The sequence below is a fragment of the Centruroides vittatus genome, unplaced genomic scaffold (assembly GCF_030686945.1).
Source record: "Centruroides vittatus isolate TY-2023 unplaced genomic scaffold, ASM3068694v2 contig_888, whole genome shotgun sequence".
NCBI lineage: Eukaryota > Metazoa > Arthropoda > Arachnida > Scorpiones > Buthidae > Centruroides > Centruroides vittatus.
This window is the reverse complement of record NW_027122579.1, coordinates 352,388-372,604: the sequence shown is the minus strand read 5'-3', so window position 1 is coordinate 372,604 and position 20,217 is coordinate 352,388. Positions and strand designations below refer to the sequence as shown.

The following is a 20,217-nucleotide window of genomic DNA, read 5'->3' as shown; positions in this document are numbered from 1 at the left end:
TTTTATACGATTTCGGAGAAGTTCGTTCGATATTTAAACCGATCGCTGCTAATTAGTATAATTCTGATCGGTTTTTACGTCTTTCATTATTTTGGGGAATGTTTCTTATTAAATACCGTGAAATCATTGCGTCATATTTGACGTCTTCGGAAATGAATAAAGTTACAAAACAACAAGATGACGTCATCGGTGACGAAATGCTCGCATTCTTCGGCCATTCATTTTCGATGTAAGAGAATATCTTATCTACTTATGAAAACCCAATTTCTTTTAAATATGAAATATTATTTATGTAAATAATTACCGTGAGAAAGCTAAATATAAAAAACAAGAGGAGAAAATGTAGTTAAATTTTCGATAATCATGTGGTGCCATCTACCGACTTTATCGAGAAATTGTATAATTCTTTTTATCTAAGAAGTAAATTTATAGAACTTTTTAGATTGTTTTTGTTTTAATTTTGTTCTAGACAAAAGATTAAAAGTTTTCGATTTACGTTATAATGATGATTTTTTGTAAGAGAAAAACATTTAACATCATCAAATAAAATTCAAATGATTTTCTTATGAAATCATTTATTTAACATTATGTTAAATACAAAGGATAATAAAATATTATTTTTACGATTAAGAAGAAATATTTGGACGAAATAATTTGGTGGCATTTTTTTATAATAGGAACAACTTCTACCCGAAATTTCTGTAACTTGTTTACATGCGAAAAATCTACATTCAAATTCTAGATTTGCATTGTTCTTTGTATTCAAAAATTTATCAATGCAGAAAGTAAAATGAATAAAAAAAGATATTAACGCCAATGTAGTTATGAGCAATATTTTTATTTTATTTTATTTTATTTTCTTCCTAAGAGCTAAACATAGAATATTTAATCTAATTATCCGGCGAGACAATGTCGAATGGCCTGAGAAACAGCGGCGAATTTTACTCCACTTTATATTTGTAATTCGGTGATTATTCGAATAAAGAATTCAATTTTCGGTACATTTAACCACACTTATTCTATCGATATTTCAAGCAACACGTTTCTTTATCCTAGCGCATTACAATTGATTGAGCAGTAAGGCGTTAATGGGTCGTTTATAGATTGTCGATTTTTAAACCGATCTTCTTATAAATATTGTTTTCTGGACAATCAATTGTAGCTTTAGTCTACAATCCTTTCGATATATTAAATCGGATTGAATATAAAATTTATTAAGCTTTTAAAACATGTTACGTTGATCGTCGTGTAGAGTTTTGGTGTTGGTTCAATTTCTCTCGCGGCTGTACTTCTGCAACTGATGATAAGAATTAACTAGGCTTATAGTAGAATGAAAAACAGATTTTTATGGTTTATATTAGCCAAACGCTAATCACTGGGACTGGTTTGATTGCCACATGTTTTACTATGACACAGTTTAGGCTAGTAATAAGTCGATTACCTTTCTACGTTGGCCTATCGTTTCCGTATAATGCACGAAAATTTCAATTGCACAACTTAAAAGTACAAGAACGTTTTATCGGCAATTCTTTACAATCAAGTATACTTTTTCAATTCAAAAAATAAAAAAAAAATGGCGATTTGGTAATCTTTTATTACCTCCGAGAGCGTCGTTTCGCGTGTAGACGTTAGCCATCGTTATATATTTCGCAACTTGCGAATAATTTACGCCTTTTTAAACGGAAAAATCTAGTAAATTCGGTTTTTAAATAGAAATTAACACCGGGCCATAATACGAACCGTTCGTTAGTAGTTAAATATCCCCTCACTTCGCTAATTTGCGCGTATAATGGACAAATGAGTACATAAGTTTGATAATATTCGTGTTATATTTATTAATTTGCATTATATTCATAAATTGATTATTTTAAAGATAAAACTACTTTTTTTCTTATAATTATTTATGTTTAACTCAATTACTTGCTTGTAAAACACTTCCCAGTTTGAACTGGATAATTAGTGAATCGCATAGACAATGAACATTTTTAAAATAGTTTTAGAATGGATGTTTACGAGACTTGAATAAGATTGTCATTCAAGTAGAGGTGCAACCTGTGTTTAAAAATAAATATTACCAAAGATTAGGAAGGACTGTTCAACAACATTGTTACCTCGGTTCCTGCATATTTAACATTAATAAATGACTGTTAAAAATTTGTTTCAGTACATACTCATATCTTTCTGTATTTTTACTTGTGTTCCTGTAGAGAGAGAGTAGCCTAAATATAGTTGAATGCCCTGTATAATACGCAGATCTTTAATGAGATATCTTACTTAACAATAGTCTAAGGAATTTTCATTAATAATCAGTCAATATATTTTTAATCAGTGTGAAATGTCATTTGATCAGATTTTTTTTCGGCATTTTGTTTTTTTTTTCTGTTATTTATTCTAATTTTCTCTTTCAATATTTACATTTTATCATTTGAATTAAAATAATTTATTAGAATTTTAAAGATTATTTACAGAAATAAGTACTTAAATCAGTACTTTGTGCAATTTAACATGATGACAGTTTCTGTAAACATACAACAATGAAATTATCTCTACATAAACATTCTTATAAAAAACAAACATAGATGAAAGAATAACTACTGTATCTTACTGTCAATATATATATATATTTCTTTTTAATTTTACAAGTTAATATACAACAAATTTGGTGTAATAGTTCAATCAATCAAATACTCAAAAATGCCAGTTTTTTTATATAGTAGCTTTATTTCACAGGCAGATAAAAATACACAACTATTTGCAACTTTTTTTTTCATTGGTGCCAACATTTTGTTTTTTTTTTTACAGGCAAACAGGGTAATATCAACATGCTGTGTTACTTCTAAACTTGCTAAGAGCATTGTGGCCTTTTCTTTTAGTGCTAATGAACATCACTAGGACTATTGAGAAATTTCTGGTTGATTTTTTCCTAAAGAAAAACAATATCTCTCTCGATATTGATTTTGAAAGTGTATCTCTAATTTTTGACAATATATAAATGGATGGCCTGTGACCTTCCACGACTATTTGCTGTGGAATTTGTGATGAATCTACAACTTGTACAGTGCAATGACCAGAAAAAATTTAATATAATCAGCTTTGCTGAAAATCATTTTACAAACTATATTCTATTGAATCTATATATCTCTATGTATTTATGTATAATGTACATTGGTTCAATATATTATCTTCCAGAAGGTTATGCTTCTTTCTTAGTGCACATCAGTTTACATCTTAAATATTCCAAACATGGCTTTTTTTAATATATATAATATATATATAAATTATATATATATATATTCATTCCAACAGCTTGCATTTGAGAAGGAAATTTTTCTCTCTGTACAGACAAATTTATTGGCAGGAATATATTAATGTATACTTTTATTTAATTTGTTAATAATTTTTAATTATTATAGCATTAATAAAAATATTGGAAAAAAAATGCTTTTGATTTACAGTTATATATAGAAACAGTTAAAAAGTACAACATATTTCAGATGCTACATGTGATATTTATCAGAAATAAATATTTAAAATCTGTAAAATCAAGCACGAAAGGTGCATATAGTAAAAGTTTAAAACTACGGTTGTTGTAATCACTACAATTCATGTGAGTGGTAGTAATGTTAAATGCAATCTTTAAAAATTTAAGGCATGCTTATATGATTGTCACTATAGATCAAGATTGAAATAAAAATTTATTTATATATAAACTAGGAAGAAAATTGTTAAGCAAATGTCTAAAGAGGAATCCATCAATTAAAAGAGCAAATATTAAGAAATACTTTTTGGTCTAAAAAAGACCCACGTTGGCAACATTTATTACTTCCTGACTCGGCAGAGAATGGACTAGATTTGAACGGAAGCACTGAATGATGCTATGATCACTATCAAAATTTAAAGCTAGGTTGTTTCGTAATAATTTTTTTGTTTTCTTTTGTAAATATGCCGATTAATTAAAAAGAAATAAGTTTTCTCATCTCAAATGCTAGCCAGACTTCTATACACAAACCATTTTAGCATCATTTTTTTTTTGTCATAATTTATATATCTAAAAATCTTTGATACTTCTCAAATATTTTATGTTAAAACAACAAATATTTGTACAAACAGGATTGCAGGTCATTTTGCTCTCAAACTTATTTAAAAATAATAGAGACTCAATACACCATTTTCTCTTTGAAACAAAAACACATTTTAGTTTTTTTTTATCCATAATGATTATGGCATTTGATTAATAAAAATTTTTGATTAGTGAAAAAATATTTTTTCTCCTTTTTTTTTTATTCCATAATGGACTCTGTTTAGAAATATTTTCTTAACAGATTTAATTAGTTATAGATTAGTTCCCTATGAAAATTTTGTTGTACTATACTTTTTCACGATTAAGCAAGCTAAAATTTATTTCTATGCAAATTTTAAACTGCGTAGTTTCTTAATCGATTCAACTAGGCAATTTTAATATATTATTCTTAGTGTATATGAGTCTCTGTTACAATAAAATCCTATTTAATGAATAACATGAAGTGATGTTTAATTATGGGAGAATTTCCACCTGCAGTTATTTCTTTTTAAATGCTTATATTTGAGTAATATTAAATTTCTGATGATAGGCACCATTTTTTTATCGACAGATTGAGTGCTGGTACTACACCAAACACGTGCTATACCAGTAGGCACTGAATGCATTGTTTTAACCACATAAAGCATATCAAGCAACAATCCACATATACATACAACTGAACACAAACACAGTAAGTAGAACTGTAAATACATATTTCACTCCAAACTATCAAATCTTGGTCTGTGCACACAAATGGTTATTGTATCAATGAGCAAAAAATGATTTTTTTCTCAGTCAAATAAAATGTACATGTACTTTTTTTCACAAATCATATTTCAATACAAGACAAAATAGGTCAGTCACAGTAAACAGAATCAAAAGTATAATTTTGCAAGGTTTACAACAGATTTAAACATAAAATACTATGGCAATTAGTTTACTCTTCTACATATAAGAATTAAAAAAGAAAAGAAAAAATATATCGAAATTAGTAGGTACAGTTAAGTTTCGATTCGAAGGCAATTTTGAGGAACATTCGTTAATCTTTCCAATAAAACATCTAATCAAATATAACTAATTTGTTTTTACTTAATTGCACCTACTAAATATATATATATCTATATATATTCATATAATATAGAATATTGGGCAGTAGTTTGGAAGAACACTACTGAGAGGATTTGGGAGAAGCAGTATTTAAGTACTTCTGCATTTAAAATCATTCTCATATGCCTTTTCAACATTTCCATTTGCTTTAAACCAAACAAATCCATGCCATTCATAGTATATGTGCTAAAAGTAAGACGAAATGAAATTACCTTTGCACATAAGCTTATCTAATACTTTTTTTGTTTTTTTTTCTTTTGCTAAAAACTGACAATTTTTATGAGCATCCTACAATTGTCTATAAACTAAATTTAGACAGTAAATCATTTTCAATCTGTCCTGCTTGGTCTCAATTTCACAAACTGGCTAAATGCTTCCTAGTGCAGGTACAAAAGTGCACTTCTGGGGAATGTAACTAATGAAAATATAGCCCCTCTATGAAGGACTTGATACTATTCTTCTACTGGCAAAGGTGGTAAGATAGTAATTATTAGCCATAGAAAATTTCTCTCTATCATTTCCAACAACATCTGTGGCATAACTTAATACAATCCAATGCACTTTGGTATAAAATCATTCCTTCACTATCTTAACAACAACAGATAAAATGTTTGTCAGTCCTTAACAATTCTTAATTATACAACTACAAACCTTCTATAATGAATTTTTCTCTCAAAATACTTTATATATGAAGTTTCTTTCCAAATTGGAACTTTTTCAAAACTCTCATTGAATAGTGGAAATGTCTTCTGCAATTACTAAGTTTCACAATAAACTATAAGAGGTAGGTAGGCAGGTACCTATTTTCTGTCCATTGTTAGTCGACACTTATTAACTGCCATCTATACATCTGTAGTATGTATGTACCACAAGTCATCTCAGCTGATCTCAATTATATAAGCCCTTTGTCTAAATAAGACAGAAATATTTGTAGTTGGTGTGTTCCACTAGGATTGAGATAATTAGTTTTAAGTGTGCTGATTTCCTCTGTTACTAAAAAAGGGGCACCAGTACACAATCTCCTCCCATTAAGATGACTAAAATATTCCATGTTAGCAATGGCATGCAATAAGATGCAATCACACACACACTAAATCCAAGATGAGCGCACACTTTTTTACGGTGCCCATCCCTCGACCGTCAGACGTGGCCTTTTGCCACCGGATGCGTCATATTCTGCACTGACGACGTTTGGATCTGGAGAAGACGAAGTCGATGGTGTTAACGAGTGACCGGGTGAAAGATGGCCAGATGGAGGTCGTTGCAGGGTGTTTGCCATACCATCCCTAGGGGGTGAAATTGGTTCACTCTTGATTTTTATTGACATATTACTGTTTGATGTATTAACTGATAGATGAGACATGTGGTTCGAACTACATAGAAAAAATTTTTATTACAACATTAAAATCGTTTAATTATTTTAAATTACAGTTGAAAAATTAGTCGAGTTTAAAGAATACAAATAGTTTATATTAATAACTTATTTAAAAAGTTATATATTTTACCTATGCGAAAGTCCTGTTGATAATGCATTCATAGTGCTTTGAGATGACCAGTTATGCAACATGTTTGAATTGAGTCCCGACAGGCCAAAATCAGATGCAAGTTGAAAATCATCTATAAAAAAGGTTATTTTATTTTCAAATAACAATTACATCATTGCAAATGCTTGCATACAATTAGAATGCCTGCTTACTGGGAGGGAAAGTGGAAATAGCGGACGGATAATTGCCCATATTAGATATACCAGTTGACATTGACACCACAGGAGAACTTACAGATGTATTTGAAGGTCTACCTCCCTGTTTAAAATAAAAATTAATTCAGAAATGATGATAATAAAAGTTTATTATTTCCACATAAAAGTAATAAAAATTTAAATTTTTTTAATTTAAATAATAATAACCTATTTATTAACATTATAAAACAGGTTTAAAAAACTAATAGTTATACTAATTTTTTGCTTAGATTTTATAAAAATCATACAAGTTTGATATAAAAAATATAAAATCAGAAAATGTTATTTCAAAGTAATCATTTAAGAGAGATGTTTAATTAAATATAATGACACTAATTAGTCTCTACATCTCTGTATATAGCCTATCTTATTGAATTAAATTTTAGATTCTAATATTTGTTTGTTTGTTTTGTTAAGTTAAGGCAATAACACTTGGGCGATCTGCCTAGGGGATGCCTTCCAGGAGGTCTTTTCAAAGGTAACTGGCCTCTATTCAGGCATTACAGACGTGGAGAAAACCCAGAAGACTCCAAGTGGCCAGCCCGTCCCGACAAGGCTCAAACCCACAACCGAACTCCCAGTGTTCGGAGAACAGAACCTCTTGGCCTCTTAGATTCTAATATAAAGATTAATAATTTAACATAGCCACTGTTATAAATGTATTTAGGAAAGAAAAAGATTTAATATAGAAGAATATTTGAAACTAAACTAATGAAAAATAAAATTATTTCATAAACATTAAATTATACAAATTAAATTTCTTGGTTAATGTTTATCATATTCTAGCTGCAATACACCAATAGTCAATTTTTGTAGTATAATACAGTAAAATAAATATATTATCATCTTATAGATAGCTCTAATAAAATCTAATCTAAAACAGATTTTAAAGATATTTTAAAGATTATTGCATTTGGCAATAATCTTTAAATTGTAAATAGAATAAAAATAACTGTAAATAAAAACTAGAACTAAATTTCTTGTCTTGCAAATAGAATTCCTTATAATATACTAATCATTAAAAATATAAATTATACTCACGATAGCATTAGAATGTGAGTTTGGAATAACACGGAGATTCGAACGATTGTTGCTCCCTGAGAGTGGGGGTGAATGTTGCTTATTTAGACCACTTTTACTGCAAAGAGCGGGTGATGTGTTACCGGATAAAGGTGATCCTGTTCTATGGTAACCATTGGCAACTCCATTCATGTCTATTAATCCTAAATTTTTAAATATTTAATATAAGATTCGAAAAGAAAACCGAATTAAATTTTTTTGCCACAGTTTTAAACATTAACCTGAAGAACTTGGACGAGGGCTGACGCTAGCATGAGGAGGCATCTGTGGCGAATGTTGCATCATGTTCGTATCTTGAATGTGATGATGGTAAGTAGACGACGAGACCGGAAGCGATACCATGCTTTGACTCAGAGTTGGAGGTTGAGACTATTAGATGTTGAAATTATTTTTTAGTTTTAAACAAAACAATTTATTTGCAACAAATGGATAATAAATTATATGCAGAAACAAACAATGAATTAGACAATAAATCTAGACAATTATCAATACGTGTCATTTTATTGTTTTGTATAACTAAAACAAAAATATAAAATATTAGTTGTATTAAATCATATTTACAGATGACAAATTCAGTTTGTATGTGAATAGGAAATGTTTCCTGAAGACGAGGAAAATACCGAAATTAATATTAAAAAACTACAAATAATATTTCTTCTATCGAGTTTAAATGCACAAAGAGAATTCAATTAGTCCATTTCTGAAAGTTTCGTAATTTAAATTAAATTACTTTTGTGAAATTTCAGATTTTAAATTATCTGCAGATATCACTAATAATAAATATACTATCAAATTTCCAATTCTAACAAGCAATATCTATGAATTATTTATTTATTTTTAATGTTGGGAAGACAATGAATGGATAACATGTTGTTATTACAGTATCATTATCCAAATATTTGCAAATTCGATATCATATTTCAATATTTACAAATTTATTAATTTGGCTTCACTCAATTGGTATTATCACAAATGAAAGGACTGAAGTACTCTTAGTTTATAATCCCAATCAATTGTTTTATGCTTGTATCAATAGCACTGCATGTATTGAAACTTGTCCATATCAAGATAACTATTCATAATTGGATTCTATAATTTGTAGTTACTTAAACATAGCACTTACTCTTCCGTTCATATGAGTATTACTCCTTTGCATGATGATATCAAATTCCTCACTGATTTTATTATATTTATTATCAGGCCTGTTTGTCATGTATTGGTCCTGGTCTGGTTCTGGACTATCGCAGCCATTTGTAGAATTTTTATGTTCTTTCTTACTTAATGCCTATAAAATTAAAAATAATTACTCTTACTATAATTAGTGAAAGTCAATTAAAAGTTACTTATTGTAATTTGCTTTAAATATACTAACAACTAAATAGAATACCTAACTAGAGACAATTTAATTTTCAAAATACATCTAAAAAAGTATTCTATAATTTAAAAGAACGAATTATCTAAAAATATGTGTGTGCACGCAGGAAATCTACTTATGCATTCATCACACAAGAAAAAAAAGGGGAGAAAAAACAAAACTTCCTATTTTACAATCCTCAAAAGTAGGTTAAACAACAATTGCTTTGGATAAGAAGTTCTAAAATGAAAGTCTGTTAGAGAATTTGGCAAAAAAATTGTCACCTGTATGTCCAATATCCGTGAAATTGAAATTGGTGACACACACATGTGGACAATAAAATGAGTAATTACCATACAATTTGACCCGCACTAAACATCTTAACAAAGATAATTTGTCCGAACTTTCATTTACTTCATAATAAACGCTAAAAATAGAAACCGAGGAGGGGTATAATGACTATAAAGCGCAAATATCCAAAATGACTACCTATAAACAAGCTTAATAACTTTACATAGTAACGATCTTAAGCTAATTATTTGTTACTGATCTGAATTACCTTAACTACTGTAATTGTTATAATTTTTCGCCTAACGAATCCAAATACGAAATCAGTAAATAATCTTTTTCTTTTCCTTCTCGTCCCTCCTCGATTTTTGTTCGATTGTCTAGACTTTCATAAACAACCTTGGAATTTTAGAGCACTGATGGTAAAACTACCACCTTGGCAAAATTTCCTTGGTTAAACCTTGGTGATTCTGACCTAAATCAACACTTAATAACAACAAAACAATCATTTACAAATATATTTACAATGTGTGTAATATTTTTTCGATAACGTCTTGTAAGAATAGACGAGAGGATTGAAATGGTTAAAAAAAGAAATAAACAAAACACGAGGTGCGAGTGAGGAAGGCAATTAATTTTCTTTCGAGGGGGCAATGGTAAAAAAACTTCCTCAAAGATATGCAGTAACGATTTTCGATTATCTCCAATCGAAAACACCTACTCTGCCATAACGCCGCCTTATTGAATTCGGTTTATATTTACAACTCTATATAGGTTACCTCAAACGACCACAATATAAATTATATCTACGTCCATAAATAGTGATAGTAATGAAAGTATACGCCGAATACAGTAATGTCTTTTAACAGATATGAAACAATGAGGGTTTGGTCCCACTGACATAATAGCCTGGACAAAAGCAATACGAGAAGTCAATAACCCCTGCAGTGATCCCATGCAGCTTAATCATTTCTGATCTTATCTATCTTTCCTCCAGAGTAGAAAGAAAAAAAAACTCGAGGGTTTTCCCCCTTCACTCTTATTCCTGGAGTAAACATCAAAACTGTCGAATATATACCAACCTCTACAATGTCATTGTTTGTTCTGCTTTCGTGTGGTTCATTGTACTCTGTATATTTGAGCAGCACTTTATCCATATCCGTACTGGCATATTGGAATAACTTGTTAGTACCGTTGAAGATTATCAATGCGATCTCGCAATCACACAAGACACTTAATTCGTACGCCTTCTTCATTAATCCAAATTTTCGTTTGGTGAAAGTTACCTGAAAAGATAAATAAAATAGGGGATGAGAAAACTTAAGAATCTCCTCTAATCTTCCGCATCAATGCCTCAAGCAGTCAATAAACTTGAAAGGAAGAGATTTTGGTTGAAGGTAAATCATAATCTTCACCAAAGCATGATATGAAAGATCATTTTTCATTGTTTAGAATATCACCCTCCCAAAAAGAAAAGAAAAAAAACTAAAAATACCGAATTACGCCTTCCTTTTTATTATCAAGCGTTATGCTACTGCTGTAATAGAGAGAGAGAAGAGTAGCCAAGCTACTTTAATAACACCGCCGATGAATGTAATTTACCGTCGACCCGAACTGATTTAATGTGAATTAACCAACTAAAAAGCACTTTTAACGAATATTTTTATGCCATGCCGGTCACAAACGATTTTTAATCAATTATTTTATATAAGTGCCGACTACCTCCAGACATTTTACAAGCGCCGAAGAAAACGGCTTTTAATGAATTATTGACGTAAAATGGCGTCGAACGAAATTTTCCGACACTTGCACTTTCGACTCGCTGAATGGAATTGCCTCTTTTTTTACGTGGCAAATTTTTAACGTCGATTCACAGTCTCTGCAACTGGCATTCGATAGTGGACGGACTAGTTTTTTGAACGACATATTGACACATTTTTAATTCCAAGGAAATTGCGGGACCGAAGGAGGAGATCGTGAGAGGTAAATGACACCATGTATATAACGGTGTATAACTGGACTTTTTTTTTTCTCGTCCGTTTTATCTCCTCAACAGGTCTTGCCCTAGGCTGTAGCAGCCGGTGGCTGTGTTAAAGTGAATCATGTTTCTTAATATATGTTTGTGGTAATGCTAACCGCTATTTCAGCCATCTACAATGGTCTGCAAACCGGTACGGGCCAATGACCAGAAACTTCTGGCATAGAAAACAATGAAAACAAAAGCTAATGCAGGGGCGGTGTCCCACTAACGAACCTTCTAGATTGCTAGAGTCGGCTTTTTGGCTACGAGAGAGGTAATTTTTGAGGTTCATAGCCCTCCCCTACTTGTAGGAAAAATGGACGATTTCACACGGAAGCGAAAACGGTGCCCGCGGTAACCAATAACTGAGTTTTATAACCTGGAAAATATGATGTGTGAAAGGGAAGGTTGTGAGTTGTCAGTAAATATTGTGACATCCACCAGGCAATATCAGCTTGTCCACAGGAAGAAGTGAATCACTTTCAAACTCCTATTTTACTTGGGGATCTTTCCGACAAATATGGCTATATAGACGTTATGAGGTTCTTTACGAGAACAAATCCACGGATTTATTAAACTGAATATAATGTTACACCGCAAATACCATCATTTTTCTATAATTATACACAAAATAATCCGTCTCACTCTCCTTAAGTGATTTATAGAAAATATTTTTATGCGAACGACTTTAATCTACTTTTAAAAATTATCACCATAAAAATGTTATGTAATAAACAATAGATTAACCCAAAAATAAACTTTCCCCGATGGCTAAACGGAGGGAATTTTAATCGAGAGGGAAATATTTCCTTTACATCAGGTTCCTCTTAGTTTCGGATCGAGCGCCGAAAATCCCCCTTCCAAGCCTGTATTTTATTTGATTTTTTTCTTTATCTTAACACCTATTTTTTTCTTTATTTCTCAAAAGTTTCCTAATGAAAATTCTACCCCGGGCAAGAATAGAGGAAGAGGACTTAAAATCGATGAGGCCCCTTTTCCTTTACGTGAAAATCATTAAGGAGAAAGGAAAAGTTCTACTCATTGACTTCCTTGTTTCAACTGATAAACTGCGAAACGAACGAGTTTAGCAGGAAGAATCAGTTTACAGACAGTTATCGACTCGTTTTCGATTTCTATAAATTCGTAGAGAGGCGAGTAGAGGCTAAGAAAACATTTCTAAAAAAGTAAACTAGTTAGCCTATCTGGCGATCTGCGTAGCCTGCGGATGTTTTGATGATTTCGCAGACCGACTGTACACAAAAACCGAAATAGACCTGATGAAAATTCAAAACACGGAGTTTAATTTTAAACCCGGTTGGGTCCATTTTCGGAGCGAATTAACGAAAGATAATCGCAGCAGGAAACTGGTAGCAGCCTGCTTTCTATACGTTTAAAGTCCGGATTTTCGGGTGTATTCATCACCCGTAAACTAATTAACCGGAGCGCGTTTAAAGTGAAATTCGGATAGTAAAGTAGGGGGGAGGAGATCTTCCTCCTTGGCAGATAATCGACTGAACGCGGAAGAGAGAGAGAGAGAGTGCGACTGGAACAAACAATTCCCGTTATGCAGCAGAGACAAGCACGGATTGGTAAAAGAAAGAACAATTGCAGTTGTGATATATATAATTTTTTTCTATTCCCTCGTTCACGCGATGGTAAAACAATGCCGACTCAGAACTAATTTAAGAAACTCGCTAGCCCGATTTAACTTAAAAGAAAATAGCCTTTTAAAAACTACTAATTAACACTCACCTGCCGGTTCCTTTCGTCCGTTATCCGCGAAATCTGTATTTTTTTCCGTCCCATGGTTTCCGTTCTCGTTCCTCACTTGGGACAGTTGGATCAGACAGTCGTCAATCCGTCCGAATGCCAATCGAGAGTGAGGTTATTCTGCAATAAAAAAAGACAGCGGTGAAGCCAATCTTCTGTGTTGTGTGCAGTCTACTGAGAGAGAGAGGGTTATGTTCCATTCATGCATGAGGACATTTCTAAGGTGCGCGACACTGACAAGGTCGTAGTTACTAGAATTTTTTAAAAAACACCGGAGAAATAAAAACTAAAGTGTTAAATCAATAAACAAACCGTTTTCGAATGCGCTTCTTTTTTTTTTTAATGGGAGGCTGCCCATTAATTTATAGACGTTTTCCCACGCACACGCGCTAAGGGAGAAACAATGTCTTATCGATACGCCACGTATTAGTCTCGTTCTGTATGGTCGTTAATTAAACAATGGGATCCACCTCCGCTTCTCGAACAATAGAGTCGAGCTATTGTTCGATACTCAACCCTTTAACTGCATTCGGGAAAGCGGTTTCTCACGTTGGGATGCAAGCGCTAGTTAATATGACATCACATCCGGTCGGTAAATATCGCGTGCGGAATTCGATGCGGAAGAACGGACTGCAAAACATCGCTTCGATCACTGAATGGAAAAGAAAACGCGTCAATAGACATCTTCCTTGTGCAATTTTATTTTTGAACCTTTTCGGATCTCCCTCCCCCCTTTTCCTTTCCAGGCTTTTGCCATCTCGAGATTTCCAACATTCGTTTTTAACTAATGATCTTTGCGCTCGTTATTCTTTAACCACGACCCTTTTAGAATCGCACTCTCGCTATGCAAAACGCACTTTCAACTCGAATTAACCTTTTCCCATAGGGAACGAATTTAAATCATGCATCGGCCATCGGTTGGCATCCATCTTTCTCGACCTAAAATAAAGAATCTTGGAGAAATTTCCAGTCGGTTAAAGAGGCGAAGGATCTATTTCGAGCCGCATCTTCGCAACCTGACCGTCATCAAATTTTCACAAATACCGTAGCGAACGTAGTACTTCTTCGATATTTCGGTGGAGCGCGCCTGTACCATGAAAGTTTTAAATACATTTGACCGTTGGGCCATTCATCTAGCCATCCCTACCGAAAAATGCTTTTAAACTTTTCGATATAGGGCCTGGCAAGCCTTCAATATTTCCATCGACTGCACAATCCTTCCACCATCTGTCTTCATTTAACAGCCATTCTCTTCTCTTCTGGGAGTGGATCTTTGGCGAAACGGTTCGATATCCCCTTAAAACAAAAATCTTTCCAGTTCCAGACATCGAATAACCGCGTAGAATCCCTTGTAAAAATTCTTTAAAAAATTCCCGCTTGTTTTTTTTAAGTCCTTGGACCTATATGCCCACCCCCCCGTTTTCGAATGTCGTCAGCATTCATAATCCTCAACAACGATCCTTGGACTGCGTTGAACGAGCTACAAAACTTCTGTCCTCTTTGTTGGTTATGAACACGAACAATGAATATCGGTATTAAGTGAAGCAATGCAATCATTTATTTTCCAAATTGCGAAACGTCGGGTAGTTTTTTTCTCTTTGTTTTGTTTTTTCTTAAATCATATCGTAACGTTTTCTGTGCATACAACAGCTGATCGGCGTAAGGTTTGCTAGTTTTAAAGGGCAAAATACGAAACTCGGTCAACGCCGTTCGAATGAATTGTTCGGATAATGATCGAAACAGCTGACTCAAAAAACAATTGCAAAAAGCAAAAACACAAAAAAAAGAACTTATCTTCTGCGTAATTTTTTGATCGTTTTCGAAATCCTCCTCCTTCCCCTCTTCTTCGGCTAGCAACACGCTAGGATAATTAATTTAAAAATAGGGTTCTCCCCCGATTTTTCGGTGTCGAAACGTTGCGAATTTCGCAACTTAACTCGAACGATTCCTCGGAAGAGAGCCGAAAATTTTCCATCACGTGACCCGGTTGACGTGCCCCCCTTCTAGGTGAAAACGAAGAAGACGGGGGTTATTTCGGATTCGCACAAAACTAAATAATTGCTAGTTATACAATAAAAAGAAAAAAAAAGAAAACTATTAGTTAAACGACGTACAATATCGTTAATTCCTCATTATGTAATTATTGCCGATGTTTTCTAAGAATAGAATGAAAAACATAAAAATTGGAAAACTAAATACATTATCTAACGAATTCCATTATAATTTTCTCGAAAAATCAATTAAGAGATAGAAATTAACCCAATTTAAAACAAATTCTTAAAAATAAATTACGTCACCAGATATCCAAAATAAGCGATTCTTTGGACGAAATAAAAAAAAATGGAAAAAATATATATTAACTTATTCTTTACGTGGAGATGGAGAGAGGTCAAAGGTCGCTAATGGTAACGTTGACCCAAGTGCCCATAGAGACGGTGAAGACGGGCGATGGATTAAATAAAATGCATTGTGGGAAAGGAAAAACCGCCTTTTCCCTAAGAGACCGTTGAAAGTAGTTCTTTTGTATCGGCGATGACGTCAAACCACTACCCCTTTAAAACCCCGAAGCTAGTAAAAACCGCCATCGGACTCGGGTCATTAGGGTGTTCAAACTATGCCACCCCCTGCCGTTAACTCATCAAACTCGCTGCCAAAAGGAGATTGTGGACTGGATTCCACAAAACGTGGTGGTAGTGAGCGCGGGAAGAATTGTAGGTAACTGGAAAAAATTGCAGGCAGATTTTCGCCCGAAAAGGAGGAAATTCTGTTCATAGTACATATATTAATTCGACGAAACGGGAAGAATAATAACAGCAACGAGGTCGTTACTCAGGTGCCATTAATTTCTCCTCCCTCTTCGTTCAATCACGTGACGAGAATGACAGCGAGTTGAGAAAACTTTCTGGTTCACTAGACAAGCGCGTTCACTTCTAGAAAGAAAGAAAAACGTCTATCCGAGTTTTGCGATGGCCCCGGGCACCCTCCGCCGTTCACTCACCAGCAGAGTTGACCAGAAGAGGTCAGTGTTCCACATTGCTAGGAAATCGGGTTAGGGCCCCGGGCCAAAGAACCACCACCAAGGTCCAGTTTATAGAAAATATAGGCCACAAGAAGCAAGGACAGAAAGAATATGCCTTGTCCTCTCTCGGCAGACAGTAGTGAGAATTACATACTGTAATGCTTACCTCCCTCCCGATTCCATTGTCTGTGCCCCCTTTAGGAAATTATCTTCAAATTTGCTTTCCTCATTACACACAGTCAAAATCGCAGATGATACGCTCTCCGGTTAAGCGTGAAGATAACCACCTATCCACATTTTGCGAAAGAATTTTTGTAACTCGAATTTGCCTCGTTCTACCGGGAAAACTCGACGAAAAAAAGAAAAGAAAGAAAGAAAAGTACACAACCGCAAGCGGTTACCAAACGCGGAGATTAAGTGGAAAATTTCCTAAATTCTCCAAATTTTAAAAATGTAGGACACTACACTAATTCGTAATTCAGTTAACGTCGGCCTGTCGGTGTTTTCCACAAGAGATATGGAGGAACAGGTGAAAACTCGCTACAGCGAACTCAAAGGGGAAAAATGTCGAACAATAACCCCTCCACGAGTGTGTGGAGGAGATTGCCTCACGCACAGTCATGTCATTCACACCACCAGCGAGGAACCCGCCAGCTATATCTTACCCCCCAGCGAGTCTATCGACAACGCTGTGGACTTTTTCTCCTCTCGTTCCATACTGGGTCACACACAAAAAGATGCCCGCCCGCCATTTTTACCGTTGGCGACGCGCTCGACTAATTAAACTGACCACTCCATTACGATTAAAAGTTGTAGTAGGAGACAGATGAAACCAACTCTGACCAATTAATTCCGCTCGAGCTTCGACTTTCGCACTTCCATACTAGCAGTTCGAACTAATTGAGTAAATTGAGCTCTAAGGTAATTTCGGTCACGCACGTACACGTCAATCGCCCGCTCGAATATCAAGAGGGGTTCGAAAAGAAAACGAAAAAAATCGTCTCCCTTAATCCCACCTAAACCACAAAACGAGCTTTCAAGAGAGCCGTACCTGGTGAGTACCGGAAGAGATCGGCTCCAACAAACACAAGCGAACATCAATGAATGTTCTGCACGAGGAAAAAAATCATCACTTAACGCATGGCTAGATATAAAAGTCTTACCTTTGCGTCAATACATCTCCAAAACGAGCATCCACACTGGCACATTCTCGACGGCCACTCGGAACATAACGCGGAAGTTAATTGTCACATTAACCCAAATGAGTGGATTGTAACTTTTTACCGATTTTTTTAAAGATTCGGAAACGCCCGAGGAATGGTGAGAGAGAGAGAGCGAGCGCTAAAAGGGCGTTCCACACTAACCACGTGGGAGAGGGAGATCGGATGTGTTAATCACCCCACCGGTGTCGGAAAATTCGGGAATGGAAGCATACCGTGTCTAAACATACCATGGGTCGCTATTTGTTCGAGTTGTTCCTCCACGACATTCGGGGGAGGAAAGAGAAATACACAGTCCGGAACAATAGAATCTAAATATGGGAGTGTGTTTTGCTCTAGTGCACCTGACGTCCGCTTGAGGTTTGGGCGGGTTATAAGACCTGTTGCGTCATGGGCCACGGAGAACAGAATCGGTCATCCGTTTGTCTTCTCCCTTCCGACATTTGAATTTAACGCTGTTTATAATATATTCGTATGGTCGCTCGAATCACTACCTCTACTTGGTGCCGCGTACGAGTCTATACAATGCGAAAGGGGTGGAAGTAGTGCCGAATAAACAACCCCCTTCCGGTCTAGAATAGCTCTTACATTCTCTGGATTAACATCGTATTTGGCATATTAAATCCGAAAGACTTAATTATTATCGGCAGTAAATGGAAAATAATTTTTAATATACCAATAAATATTTTAATGGGGGACCTTTCTAGAAAAATGGCAAATTCCGAGATGAATAAATTCTAGAAAAATTAATACATTCCGAAAGAAACGAACGTGTAATTTCGGAAGTGAAGTAAAATGTAGAGCAATTCCGAAACGGATTTTTCTGGAAATCGATATATTCTAAAATAACTCAAAGACTTATTCTAGATATTAACATATTCTAGAATAATTGCGCATGAAAATATACATTATTTAAACAACTCCAGTAAGGGGAAAACACTTAGAAAACTCGGACCAACGAGTAAATTCGGGTGGATTTTAAAACACGGGGAAAAAAATTCTAGAGAATCCAAGAATATTTCGCAACGTTTGGTCGACACGTTAGGGAAAGAAAGCATTACGAAATACGAAAGAGTACGGCACGATTCCAAAACGTACACAAACAATAAGAAGCCAAATTTTACTTTTGATAAGCACGAAGGTATTTTTTCGATTCTTTCTTTCTCTTGGGTTCCCTCCACGTGTTTTCCTCGTCATCTTTCTCACATACGTATTGACTTCGATTGCTCTCACGTATTTTTTTCCTGACATAAATTACGACTCGGGAAGAACGTGATCAGGAAAGTGCAGATTGTGCTTTGATAGCAAATGATGAAGTAGTGGAAGAGAAAAAAAAAACTTAAAAAGAAAATGAATCATCGAAGGCAAATTGTCTTTCCCCGAATCAAACGAGCCTCGTCCAATTAGTAGGCTAAAGTTACAAGGTCCGACGAGACCAAGGTTCAATTCCTTGCGGGGTGTTGGGGTGACTGACGAAGGTATATGGGACATTTTTTTCTCTTCTTGTGTATCTTTCGACCACCTGCGGTCGAGTGTCATTTTTACGACGAACGAAATGGGACAGCGGCTCTATATATCGTTAGATATGACGTCGGGACCGAATCCTTCGCGAAAATCCATAGAAAGTCTCTCTAGAATCCACAGAAAAGTAAAGGAGATGCGGAAGAGAATATTTAAAAAAACAACCGTTAGCAGACGAGGAAATGACTTTTTTTTTGATAAGTTTCGGGCCCTCCCCGCCCGCATTATTCTCGTATCGTGAATGTCTTCTTCCCGCGCAGACACAAATAGTTGGCATAGTCACGTCAGTTCGATCTTCCAATGTCCATCTTTGTTCGAACACCTATCTACGCCGCCCCCTTTACTCAATTAGCTTTTGTTTATCTCGAGTAATGAGGTTGTTAACCCGCACAAACAATGAACTCGACTAAATGGTGTTAAACGTGTCCGCCGCATGATTCGTCCCTCCGCACGAAGAGTGACTAAAGAATTAGGCGAAACGTTATTCGTTACGTTCCAACGTCACTTCCTTTTGTCGACAAAAACGTTAGTTCCGTAAAGGTCTCGAGTTTCCCACGGCTTAAGAGCTAAAACCCCTTTAGTCTCTAGAGAGTTAGGGGAGGACACTCGGATACGGCCAACAACACAACAGGATTCGAAGGTGTGCGGGCCAACCCCATTCCGAAGCTCGAAAGGGGGTAACAAACTAGAATTTTAAAGGTCAATCTCACCGGTGAGAACACGATACACAACGCTTCTCAACTGACTTAAACGTAGCCATCAACCCACTTAGCAGCTAACCTACTAGCAATCAATTGCTAAGAACAACCTCGCCCGTTAATGACGATACGCCGACTGATGAGAAATGATTTCGTCCCGGTTTCATCAACCATCTCGTCCGAGCAACGGGTTTTTTCGCCAATTATCGAAATTAAAACCCGGAGGGGCCACCACGTAAGAGCCGCTTCTAATCACATTTCCACGATTACCGGGTATTAAAGAGGAGGAATCTCCTATAACGGTGTATATATTTTATTTTTTCCACAATAATTAAAGCTCGT

The 20,217-nt window shown here is 34.7% G+C and overlaps 1 protein-coding gene across 7 annotated transcripts in view; it reads right to left on the bottom strand.

Annotated features, from left to right (window-relative positions):
- Nucleotides 1-2,782: 2,782 nt before the first annotated feature.
- The window catches only part of LOC136983796 (myocyte-specific enhancer factor 2C-like), a 39,728-nt gene continuing 22,293 nt past the window's right edge, over nucleotides 2,783-20,217 (bottom strand). For 6 of the 7 annotated variants that reach the window (XM_067280641.1, XM_067280645.1, XM_067280647.1 and 3 more), the window contains 8 exons: nucleotides 13,400-13,537; nucleotides 10,710-10,913; nucleotides 9,109-9,270; nucleotides 8,207-8,354; nucleotides 7,947-8,128; nucleotides 6,864-6,969; nucleotides 6,673-6,784; nucleotides 2,783-6,540 (listed from right to left, as the gene is read on the bottom strand). In XM_067280641.1, coding sequence (XP_067136742.1) covers nucleotides 6,285-6,540; nucleotides 6,673-6,784; nucleotides 6,864-6,969; nucleotides 7,947-8,128; nucleotides 8,207-8,354; nucleotides 9,109-9,270; nucleotides 10,710-10,913; nucleotides 13,400-13,453 — 1,224 coding nt within the window. In that variant the 5' untranslated portion in view covers nucleotides 13,454-13,537 and the 3' untranslated portion in view covers nucleotides 2,783-6,284. Of the gene's footprint in view, nucleotides 6,541-6,672; nucleotides 6,785-6,863; nucleotides 6,970-7,946; nucleotides 8,129-8,206; nucleotides 8,355-9,108; nucleotides 9,271-10,709; nucleotides 10,914-13,399; nucleotides 13,538-17,599; nucleotides 17,728-20,217 lie in introns of those variants that run through there. The other variant, XM_067280646.1, reaches the window with a different exon arrangement.